The sequence below is a fragment of the Cuculus canorus genome, chromosome 32 (genome assembly GCF_017976375.1).
Source record: "Cuculus canorus isolate bCucCan1 chromosome 32, bCucCan1.pri, whole genome shotgun sequence".
Classification (NCBI taxonomy): domain Eukaryota; kingdom Metazoa; phylum Chordata; class Aves; order Cuculiformes; family Cuculidae; genus Cuculus; species Cuculus canorus.
The window spans coordinates 572,086-582,540 of NC_071432.1; the positions used below are offsets into that span (position 1 = coordinate 572,086).

The window sequence follows — 10,455 nt, forward strand, 5'->3', positions numbered from 1 at the left end:
TCTTCTGTTCCCGCCCAATCCTTGGCCACGCCCACTTATCCTCATCAACCAATCAACGCCCGCTCTGCCCCATTGTCCCCGCCCCTTTTGCCTTAGCAGCCAATCAGCGCCCGCCTCGCTGCCTTTGCTTCCCGCCGCCGCTTACCTCCACCGCCGCAGTCCAAGATGGCGGCGCTGCCCGGTTCTCCCGGCGCGGCCGCGGCTCCCGGCGGGTATCGGCCGTTCGATCCGGTGTCTCTGGGGTTGGACCCGGGTTGGCGGCTGACGGGTTACGGAGAGCTGCGGGGCTGAGGCTGTAAAGTGCCTCAGGAGCAGCTGCTGCGGCTGCTGGCGCCGCTCGGCACCGGCATCGCCTCAGGCGGCGGCGACGGGGACGGAGAGAGCGGAACGGGGGGAGCCCTGGGTGAGAGAAAACGGGGGGGGGAATGGGGTTTGGGGGCGGTAAAAATGTGGGGGTTTGAGGGGGTGAATGTGGGGTTGTGAGGGGGTAAAAATGTGGGGGTTTGTGGGGATAAAAGTGGGGTTGTGAGGGGGTAAAAATGTGGGGGTTTGAGGGGGTAAAAATGTGGGGTCCTGAGGGGGAAAAGTGGGGGTTTTGAGGGGGTAAAATTGTGGGGTTTTGAGGGGGTAAAATTGTGGGGTTTTGAGGGGGTAAAATTGTGGGGGTTTCAGGGGGTAAAATTGTGGGGGTTTCAGGGGGTAAAAATGTGGGGTTGGGGGAAGAAGAGGGGGTTTCGGGGCAAAGAAGAGGAAGTTTTGGGGGGCAAAGAGGGGGTTTGGGGGGCAAAGAGGGGGTTTGGGGAGGAAGAAGAGGGGTTTGGAGGGGAGAATAGGAGTTTGGGGGGAATAAATGGGGCAAGTGGGGGGTTGAGGGGGGCAAAGGGGGTTTGGAGGAGGAAAATAGGGGTTTGGGGGGAACAGATGGGGGGCAACGAATGGGGGTTTGGGGTGGGAGACAGTAGGAGTTTGGGGGGAATAGTTGGGGGCCAGGAATGAGGGTTTGGGGGGGGGCAACAAATGGGGGTGTGGGGGGTAAATAAGTAGGAGTTTGTGAGGGGGAAGAAGTAGGGGTTTGGGGGGGTAAGTAAAGGGTTGTTGGGGGCATAAATGGGGGTCTGGGGGTAAATAGGGGGGTTTGGGGGACGAAAGGGTTGAGGGGAATAGGGGGAGAATGGAGGGAGGGGGGAAAATTGGGGGGGAAATGGAGGGAGGGGAGAAGAGGGAGAGGATTGGAGGGAAGGAAGGGATGAAGGGGACAAAGGGCACTGGGAAGGGGGGGAGAAAGGTTTTGGGGGGAGCAAAGAGCACCGGGAGGAGAACGGGGAGCAAAGGGCACCGGGAGGGGGAGGGGGAGAGAGAAGGGGGGGGGCAAAGACTGCTTGGGGGGAGGGTGGGGGGTTGAGGATTGAGGGGGGGGGTCACAGAATGTGGGGACCCCCCCCTTCTTGGCAGGGATCGGGCTGGATGCGTGCGTGGTGCCGCTGCGGCACGGGGGGCTCTCGCTGGTGCAGACCGCCGACTTCTTCTACCCGCTGGTGGAGGACCCCTACATGATGGTACCCCAAAAATCCACCCCCTGCGCCCCAAAATGGAGCTCTGTGCAGCCAAAATCCACCCCCTGCGCCCCAAAATGGAGCTCTGTGCACCCAAAATCCACCGCCTGTGCCCCAAAATGGAGCTCTGTGCCTCAAAATCCACCCCCTGTGCCCCAAAATGGAGCTCTCTGCACCCAAAATCCACCCCCTGTGCCCCAAAATGGAGCTCTCTGCACCCAAAATCCACCCCCTGCGCCCCAAAATGGAGCTCTGTGCACCCAAAATTCACCCCCTGTGCCCCAAAATGGAGCTCTGTGCACCCAAAATCCACCCCCTGCGCCCCAAAATGGAGCTCTGTGCACCCAAAATCCACCGCCTGCGCCCCAAAATGGAGCTCTGTGCACCCAAAATCCACCCTCTGCGCCCCAAAATGGAGCTCTCTGCACCCAAAATCCACCCCCTGCGCCCCAAAATGGAGCTCTGTGCACCCAAAATCCACCCCCTGTGCCCCAAAATGGAGCTCTGTGCACCCAAAATCCACCGCCTGTGCCCCAAAATGGAGCTCTGTGCACCCAAAATCCACCCCCTGCGCCCCAAAATGGACATCTGTGCTCCCAAAATCTACCCCTGCGCCCCAAAATGGACCTCTGAGCCCCCAAATCCACCCCCTGCACCCCAAAATGGAGCTCTGTGCCTCCAAATCCACCCCCTGCACCCCAAAATGGACCTCTGTGCCCCCAAATCCACCCCCTACACCCCAAAATGGACCTCTGTGCCCCCACATCCCACCCCAAAATGGATCTCTGTGCCCCAAAATCCACCCCCTGCACCCCAAAACGGACCTGGGCCCCCACATCCACTTGAGATTCCCTCCCAACCGCCCTTTTAACCCTATGAGGATCCCCCAAATCCCAGTCTGAACTCCCCTGGTGACCCCAAAACACCCCTTGGTCACCCCAAATCCCACCCCAGGGACCCCCAAATCTCACTTGGGATCCCCCCAACCTTCCCCGGGGACCCCAAATCGCCTCCTGAACCCCCTGAATCTTTCGTTTTTCCCTTTCTAAATCCCACTCTGGACCCCAAAATGGTGGTTTCTCACCTCCAAGTGACCCCCAAACCTCTCCGGAACCCCCAAAGTGACCCCCGGTCCCCCCAATTTCCGCTGTTGTCCCCCTTTTCCAGGGCCGCATCGCTTGCGCCAACGTGCTGAGCGACCTCTACGCGATGGGTATCACCGAGTGCGACAACGTCCTTATGCTGCTCAGCGTCAGCCAGAAAATGAGCGAGGAGGTGGGATTCCAAACTGGGAATACTGGGACAAACTGGGGAGGCAGCGTGACCCCCCCAAACTGGGACAAACTGGGGGGTGGGATCAGGATGTGACCCTGCGTTGAATGGGACTCTATACTGGGTGGGGGTGTCAGGATGTGACCCTATACTGGGAACACTGGGATGGGGGCTTTATGGCAATGGCAGTGGGATTTTATACTGGGAATACTGGGATGGGGACCTTACGGGAACTGGAATGGGACGCCGTACTGGGTATACTGGGATAGTGGAGTCAGATGTGGATCTCGTACTGGGAATACTGGGATGGGGGTGGTCAGGATGGGATCCTATACTGGGAATACTGGGACTGGGGGGGGTCAGATGTGATTCCATACTGGGATTAGGGGTTCAGATGTGACTCCATACTGGGAATACTGGGACTGGGGGGGTCAGATGTGACTCCATACTGGGAATAGTGGGATTGGGGGGGTCAGATGTGACTCCATACTGGGAATAGTGGGATTGAGGGGGGTCAGATGTGATTCCATACTGGGGATACTGGGATTGCGGGTGTCAGGTGTGACTCCATACTGGGATTAGGGGTGTCAGATGTGACTCCATACTGGGAATAGTGGGATTGGGGGGGTCAGATGTGACTCCATACTGGGAATACTGGGACTGGGGGGGTCAGATGTGACTCCATACTGGGAATACTGGGACTGGGGGGGTCAGATGTGACTCCATACTGGGAATACTGGGATTGGGGAGGTCAGGTGTGACTCCATACTGGGAATACTGGGACTGGGGGGGTCGGATGTGACTCCATACTGGGAATACTGGGATTGGGGGGGGTCAGATGTGACTCCATACTGGGAATACTGGGATTGCGGGTGTCAGATGTGACTCCATACTGGGAATACTGGGACTGGGGGGATCAAATGTGACTCCATACTGGGAATACTGGGATTGGGGGTGGTCAGATGTGATTCCATACTGGGATGAGAACCTTATGGGCATCAAGATGGATCCCCATACTGGGATGGAGCTGCTCAGGTTGTGACCCTAAACTGGGAATACTGGGATTGGGGTGTCAGATGTCACTCCATACTGGGACTGGGGGGGTCAGATGTGACTCCATACTGGGAATACTGGGACTGGGGGGCTCAGATGTGATTCCATACTGGGATGAGAACCTTATGGGCATCAAAATGGATCCCTATACTGGGATGGAGCTGCTCAGGTTGTGACCCTAAACTGGGAATACTGGGATTGGGGAGGTCAGATGTGACTCCATACTGGGAATACTGGGACTGGGGGGGTCAGATGTGATTCCATACTGGGATGAGAACCCTATGGGCATCAGAATGGATCCCCAAACTGGGATGGACCCTAAACTGGGAACACTGGGCCTGAAACCCTTATGGCAATCAGGATACGTCCCCATACTGGGATAGAGGTGATCCGGATTGGCTCTATACTGGGAATACTGGTGGGGAAGAGCTCAGCCTATGGTTTTAAACTGGGAATGGCGGTGTGGGCGCGGCAGGAACGGGATAAGGTGATGCCGTTGGTGATTCGCGGGTTCCGCGACGCGGCCGAGGACGCGGGGACGTCGGTGACGGGCGGACAGACGGTGCTCAACCCTTGGCTCATCGTCGGCGGCGTCGCCACCGTCGTTTGTCAACCTAACGAGTTCGTTATGTAAGGACCCATCTGTCTTAATTAAGGGGGAGGGATTTAACGAGGTTCTTTGTCATCTTATTATGGGATGGATTCCAGGCCGGATAACGCCGTGCCGGGGGATGTGTTGGTGTTGACCAAACCTTTGGGAACGCACGTGGCCGTCAGCGCCCATCAGTGGTTGGATAACGTGAGTACGAGGTGGGATCCCATCAAGGTGGGCCGAAGCCTCCTTAGATGTCACCAAGAGGTCCCCAAATCCCCTCCCAGGATGTCCCCAAGGAGACACAGAGCTCCCATGGAGCTCCTCAAGTTCTTCACGGTGTTCCTCAAAAGATAATGGAGGTCTCCAAACCTCTCCAGATGTCTTCAAGAGGTCCTCCAGATGTCCCCAAAGGGACAAAGCCACCACAAAGCGAGGACTGAGGGGACACGGAGTCACCACAAAGGTCCTGGAGCTCCTCCAGATGTCCCCAAAGGGACAAAGCCACCACAAAGCGAGGACTGAGGGGACGCAGAGTCACGACAAAGGTCTTGGAGCTCCTTCAGATGTCCCCAAAGGGACAAAGCCACCACAAAGTGAGGACTGAGGGGACACGGAGTCACGACAAAGGTCTTGGAGCTCCTCCAGATGTCCCCAAAGGGACAAAGCCACTACAAAGTGAGGACTGAGGGGACACAGAGTCACCACAAAGGTCCTGGAGCTCCTCCAGATGTCCCCAAAGGGACAAAGCCACTACAAAGTGAGGACTGAGGGGACACGGAGTCACCACAAAGGTCCTGGAGCTCCTCCAGATGTCCCCAAAGGGACAAAGCCACCACAAAGTGAGGACTGAGGGGACACGGAGCCACCATAAAGGTCCTGGAGCTCCTCCAGATGTCCCCAAAGGGACAAAGCCACCACAAAGTGAGGACTGAGGGGACACGGAGTCACCACAAAGGTCTTGGAGCTCCTCCAGATGTCCCCAAAGGGACAAAGCCACTACAAAGCGAGGACTGAGGGGACACGGAGTCACCACAAAGGTCCTGGAGCTCCTCCAGATGTCCCCAAAGGGACAAAGCCACCACAAAGTGAGGACTGAGGGGACGCAGAGCCACCACAAAGGTCCTGGAGCTCCTCCAGATGTCCCCAAAGGGAACCTGGAGCTACCACAGAGGTTTCCAAGGGGACCACAACCCCCTCCCAGGTGGCTCCGAGGGGACAGAGAGGACACAGCACCACCCCAGGGGCCACCAACCTCCCTGAGATGTCACCAAGGTGGTCTCGAGCCCCTGTAGATGTCCTCAAGGGGACCTGAAGCCACCACCGGTGGGGACAGAGAGGACAGGAAGCCGCCTTGAAGCCCTCTTAGATGTCTGCAAGGAGGTCTCAAGTCCCCTCAGATGTCCCCAAAGAGTCCCAGAGCTGCCCCAGGTGTCCCCAAGGAGACCTGGAGCTCTGCCTCAATAGGACATGGAGGTCCCCAAGCCCCCCCAGATGTCCCCAAGCCCCCCCAGATGTCCCCAAAGCCCCTCAGATGGCCCCAAGGAGACCTGGACCTCTACCTCAATAGAACATAGAGGTCCCCAAGCTCCTTTAGATGTCCCCAAGCCCCCCCAGATGTCCCCAAAGCCCCTCAGATGGCCCCAAGGAGACCTGGAGCTCTGCCTCAATAGGACATGGAGGTCCCCAAGCTCCTCTAGATGTCCCCAAAGCCCCTCAGAGGGCCCTAAGCCCCCCCAGATGTCCCCAAGGAGACCTGGAGTTCTACCTCAATAGGACTTGGAGGTCCCCAAGCTCCTCTAGATGTCTCCAAAGCGCCTCAGATGTCCCCAAGGCCCTTCAGATGTCCCCAAGGAGACCTGGAGTTCTACCTCAATAGGACTTGGAGGTCCCCAAGCTCCTCTAGATGTCTCCAAAGCGCCTCACATGTCCCCAAGGCCCTTCAGATGTCCCCAAGGAGACCTGGAGCTCTGCCTCAATAGGACATGGAGGTCCCCAAGCTCCTCTAGATGTCCCCAAGGCCCCTCAGAGGGCCCTAAGCCCCCCCAGATGTCCCCAAGGAGACCTGGAGCTCTGCCTCAATAGGACATGGAGGTCCCCAAGCCCCTCTAGATGTCCCCAGGCCCCCCCAGATGTCCCCAAAGCCCCTCAGATGGCCCCAAGGAGACCTGGAGCTCTACCTCAATAGGACTTGGAGGTCCCCAAGCCCCCCCAGATGTCCCCAAGGCCCCTTAGATGTCCCCAAGGAGACCTGGACCTCTACCTCAATAGGACATAGAGGTCCCCAAGCTCCTCTAGATGTCCCCAAAGTCCCCCAGATGTCCCCAAGGAGACCTGGAGCTCTACCTCAATAGGACATGGAGGTCCCCAAGCCCCTCTAGATGTCCCCAAGTCCCCCCCAGATGTCCCCAAGGAGACCTGGACCTCTACCTCAATAGGACATGGAGGTCTCCAAGCCCCCCCAGATGTCCCCAAAGCCCCTCAGATGGCCCCAAGGAGACCTGGAGCTCTGCCTCAATAGGACATGGAGGTCCCCAAGCTCCTCTAGATGTCCCCAAGCCCCCCCAGATGTCCCCAAAGCCCCTCAGATGTCCCCAAGGAGACCTGGAGCTCTGCCCCAATAGGACATAGAGGTCCCCAAGCTCCTCTAGATGTCCCCAAGGCCCCTCAGATGTCCCCAAGGCCCCTCAGATGTCCCCAAGGAGACCTGGAGCTCTGCCTCAATAGGACATGGAGGTCCCCAAGTCCCTCCAGATGTCCCCAAGGCCCCCCCAGATGTCCCCAAGCGTTGTCCTTCACCCCGTTTCCGTTCTCCAGCCGGAACGTTGGAACAAGCTGAAGCTGGTGGTGACGCGGGAAGAGGTGGAGCTGGCCTACCAGGAGGCCATGTTCAACATGGCTACCCTCAACCGCACGGGTAGGCCCTGCGCCCTCGGGGACATCGTGGGGACCTCGTTGGGGGGACACACAGAGGTGACATCTCGTCCTTTGCCACCAGCCGCGGGGTTGATGCGAGCGTTCGGAGCCCACGCGGCCACGGACGTGACGGGCTTCGGGATCCTGGGCCACGCCAGGACGTTGGCCGGCCAACAGCGGCAGGAGGTGGCCTTCGTCATCCACAACCTGCCCGTCATCGCCAAGATGGCCGCCGTCAGCAAGGCCTGCGGTTCCCGCTTTGCGCTGCTCCAGGGCACTTCGCCTGAGACCTCCGGTACGAGGGGGGGACCCCAAAAGTTGAGTGGAGGACCTCAGGAATGGGTGGGGGGACCCGAAAGTGTCAGGAGAAGACAGCAATGTTGGGTGGAGGACCTCAAAGTTGGGTTGGAGGACATCAATGTTGGGTGGAGAACCTCAAAGTTGGATTGGAAGATGTCAGTGTTGGGTGGGGGGACCCAATAGTGTCAGGAGAAGACATCAGTGTTGGGTGGAGGACCTCAAAGTTGGGTGGAGAACCTCGAAGATGGGTTGGAGAACCTCAAAGTTGGGTTGGAGGACGTCAACATTGGGTGGGCGGACCCAATAGTGTCAGTAGAAGACATCAGTGTTGGGTTGAGAACCTCAAAGTTGGATTGGAGGACATCAATGTTGGGTGGGGGGACCCAAAAGTGTCAGTAGAAGACATCAGTGTTGGGTGGAGGACCTCAGAGTTGGGTTGGAGGACCTTAATGTTGGGTGGAGAACCTCAAAGTTGGATTGGAGGATGTCAATGTTGGGTGGGGACCCAAAAGTGTCAGGAGAAGACATCAGTGTTGGGTGGAGAACCTCGAAGATGGGTTGGAGGACCTCAAAGTTGGGTTGGAGGACCTCAAAGTTGAGTTGGAGGACCTTAATGTTGGGTGGAGGGACCCAAAAGTGTCAGTAGAAGACGTCAGTGTTGGGTGGAGGACCTCAAAGTTGGGTTGGAGGACATCAATGTTGGGTGGGGGGACCTTAATGTTGGGTTGGAGAACCTCAAAGTTGGGTTGGAGGACGTCAATATTGGGTGGAGGGACTGAAAAGTGTCAGGAGAAGACATCAGTGTTGGGTGGAGGACCTCAAAGTTGGGGTGGAGGACCTTAATGTTGGGTGGAGGCCCTCAGAGATGGGTTGGAGAACCTCAAAGTTGGGTGGGGGGACCCAAAAGCATCAGGAGAGACATCAGTTTTGGGTTGGAGAACCTCAAAGATGGGTTGGAGAACCTCAAAGATGGGTTGGAGGACCTCAATGTTCCCAAACGCCGCCATTTTGGGTTCCCCCCAACCCCTTTCTTGGTGTGGCCCTCAAAAAAAGACGGAGAACATCAACATTGGGTCCAAAACCCATCCGAATTGGGGCTGTGGAAGAGCTGAAGGTTGATTGGAGAACCTCACCGTTGGGTGATGGTCCCCAAACGCCCCTATTTTGGGGTCCCCCCCCTTGTGACACCCCCATTTTTTTTCCCCCGCAGGGGGGCTCCTGATCTGCCTTCCGCGGGAGCAGGCGGCGCGGTTCTGCGCCGAGCTGAAGGCGCGCGGCGAAGGCCACCAAGCGTGGATCATCGGCATCGTGGAGAAAGGGCCTCGCGGCGCTCGCGTCATCGACAAACCCCGGCTGATCGAGGTGCCGCCGCGCGGGGCCCCCCCAAGCCCCGGCGAAGCCCCCCCGCAAGACCCCCGACCCTTTTAGGGGGGGAACTGCACCCCAAAATCACCCAAATCTGCATGAATTCCCCCCCCCCATTTTGGGAGGTTTCATCGCATAAAATTCCCCTCTTCCAAAATGGTTGGAAAACCGCCATTTTCTTTTGGCGTCCCCCCGATTTTCGGGGGGGGCTGAAGGTTGGAGGGGTTGAAGGAAGTTTGGGGGTCCCCCCATGCTTCTTTGGACCCTAAAATCAGCTTTTTCACCCCAAAAAATCACTTTTTTCACCTCAAAATGGGCTCTTTCACCCCAAAATCCACCCTCCCCCCCCCCCCTCAATGTGACGCTGCGCCCCCAAAGCCTGGCAGGGGCGCCGCTGAGGACCCCCCCCTTTTTTTCCAAGGGGGGGAAGAGATGAGGGGGGGTGTTTGGTTTTGGGGGGTACAGGAGCCCCCCCCGATATTTTTGGGTAATAAAAAGGATATTTGGGATCAAACGGGATCCGCTTGGAGCGATTTATTAACAGCTGCCCCCCCCGATTCCAGCGGCTTTAAGGGGGTACAAACCCCCCTCAAATGGGGTTTGGGCCACGTGGGGGCCTCAAAAAGGGGGATTTAACCTCAAAAATAGGAGTTCCAACCTCAAAAGTAGGGGTTTTTAACTCAAAAAGGGGTTTTTTTACCTCAAAAATAGAAGTTCTAACCTCAAAAGTAGGGGTTTTTAACTCAAAAAGGGGGGGTTTTACCTCAAAAATAGGAGTTTTAACCTCAAAATTAGGGGGTTTTAACTCAAAAAGGGGTTTTTTTACCTCAAAAATAGGAGTTCTAACTTCAAAAGGAGGATTTTTTTACCTCAAAAAGGGGTTTTTACCTCAAAAATAGGAGTTCTAACCCCAAAAGTAGATTTTTTTTACATCAAAAAGGGGGTTTTTACCTCAAAAGTAGGATTTTTTACCTCAAAAGTAGGGGGTTTTAACTCAAAAAGGGGGGTTTTTACCTCAAAAATAGGAGTTCTAACTTCAAAAGTAGTGGTTTTTTACCTCATAAGGGGGTTTTTACCTTAAAAATAGGAGTTCCAACCTCAAAAGTAGTGTTTTTTTACCTCATAAGGGAGTTTTTACATCAAAAGTAGGAGTTCTAACCTCAAAAGTAGATTTTTTTACCTCAAAAAGGGTTTTTTACCTCAAAAATAGGGTTTTTTACCTCAAAAGTAGGGGGTTTTACCTCAAAAAGGGGGTTTTTACCTCAAAAGTAGGAGTTCTAACCTCAAAAGTAGGGGTTTTTAACTCAAAAAGGGGGTTTTTACCTCAAAAATAGGAGTTCTAACTTCAAAAGTAGGGGTTTTTACCTCAAAAAGGGGGGTTTTTACCTCAAAAGTAGGAGTTTT

General features: G+C 56.0%; 1 protein-coding gene across 1 annotated transcript; it reads left to right on the forward strand.

Annotated features, from left to right (window-relative positions):
• Window positions 1–145: 145 nt before the first annotated feature.
• Window positions 146–9,245, forward strand: LOC104065025 (selenide, water dikinase 2). The gene is made up of 8 exons (XM_054052227.1): window positions 146–403; window positions 1,453–1,556; window positions 2,721–2,828; window positions 4,354–4,508; window positions 4,587–4,677; window positions 7,288–7,387; window positions 7,469–7,681; window positions 8,897–9,245. Exons 1-8 carry the CDS (start codon window positions 166–168, stop codon window positions 9,112–9,114), a joined length of 1,227 nt encoding a protein of 408 aa, XP_053908202.1. The 5' UTR covers window positions 146–165; the 3' UTR covers window positions 9,115–9,245.
• Window positions 9,246–10,455: the final 1,210 nt, after the last annotated feature.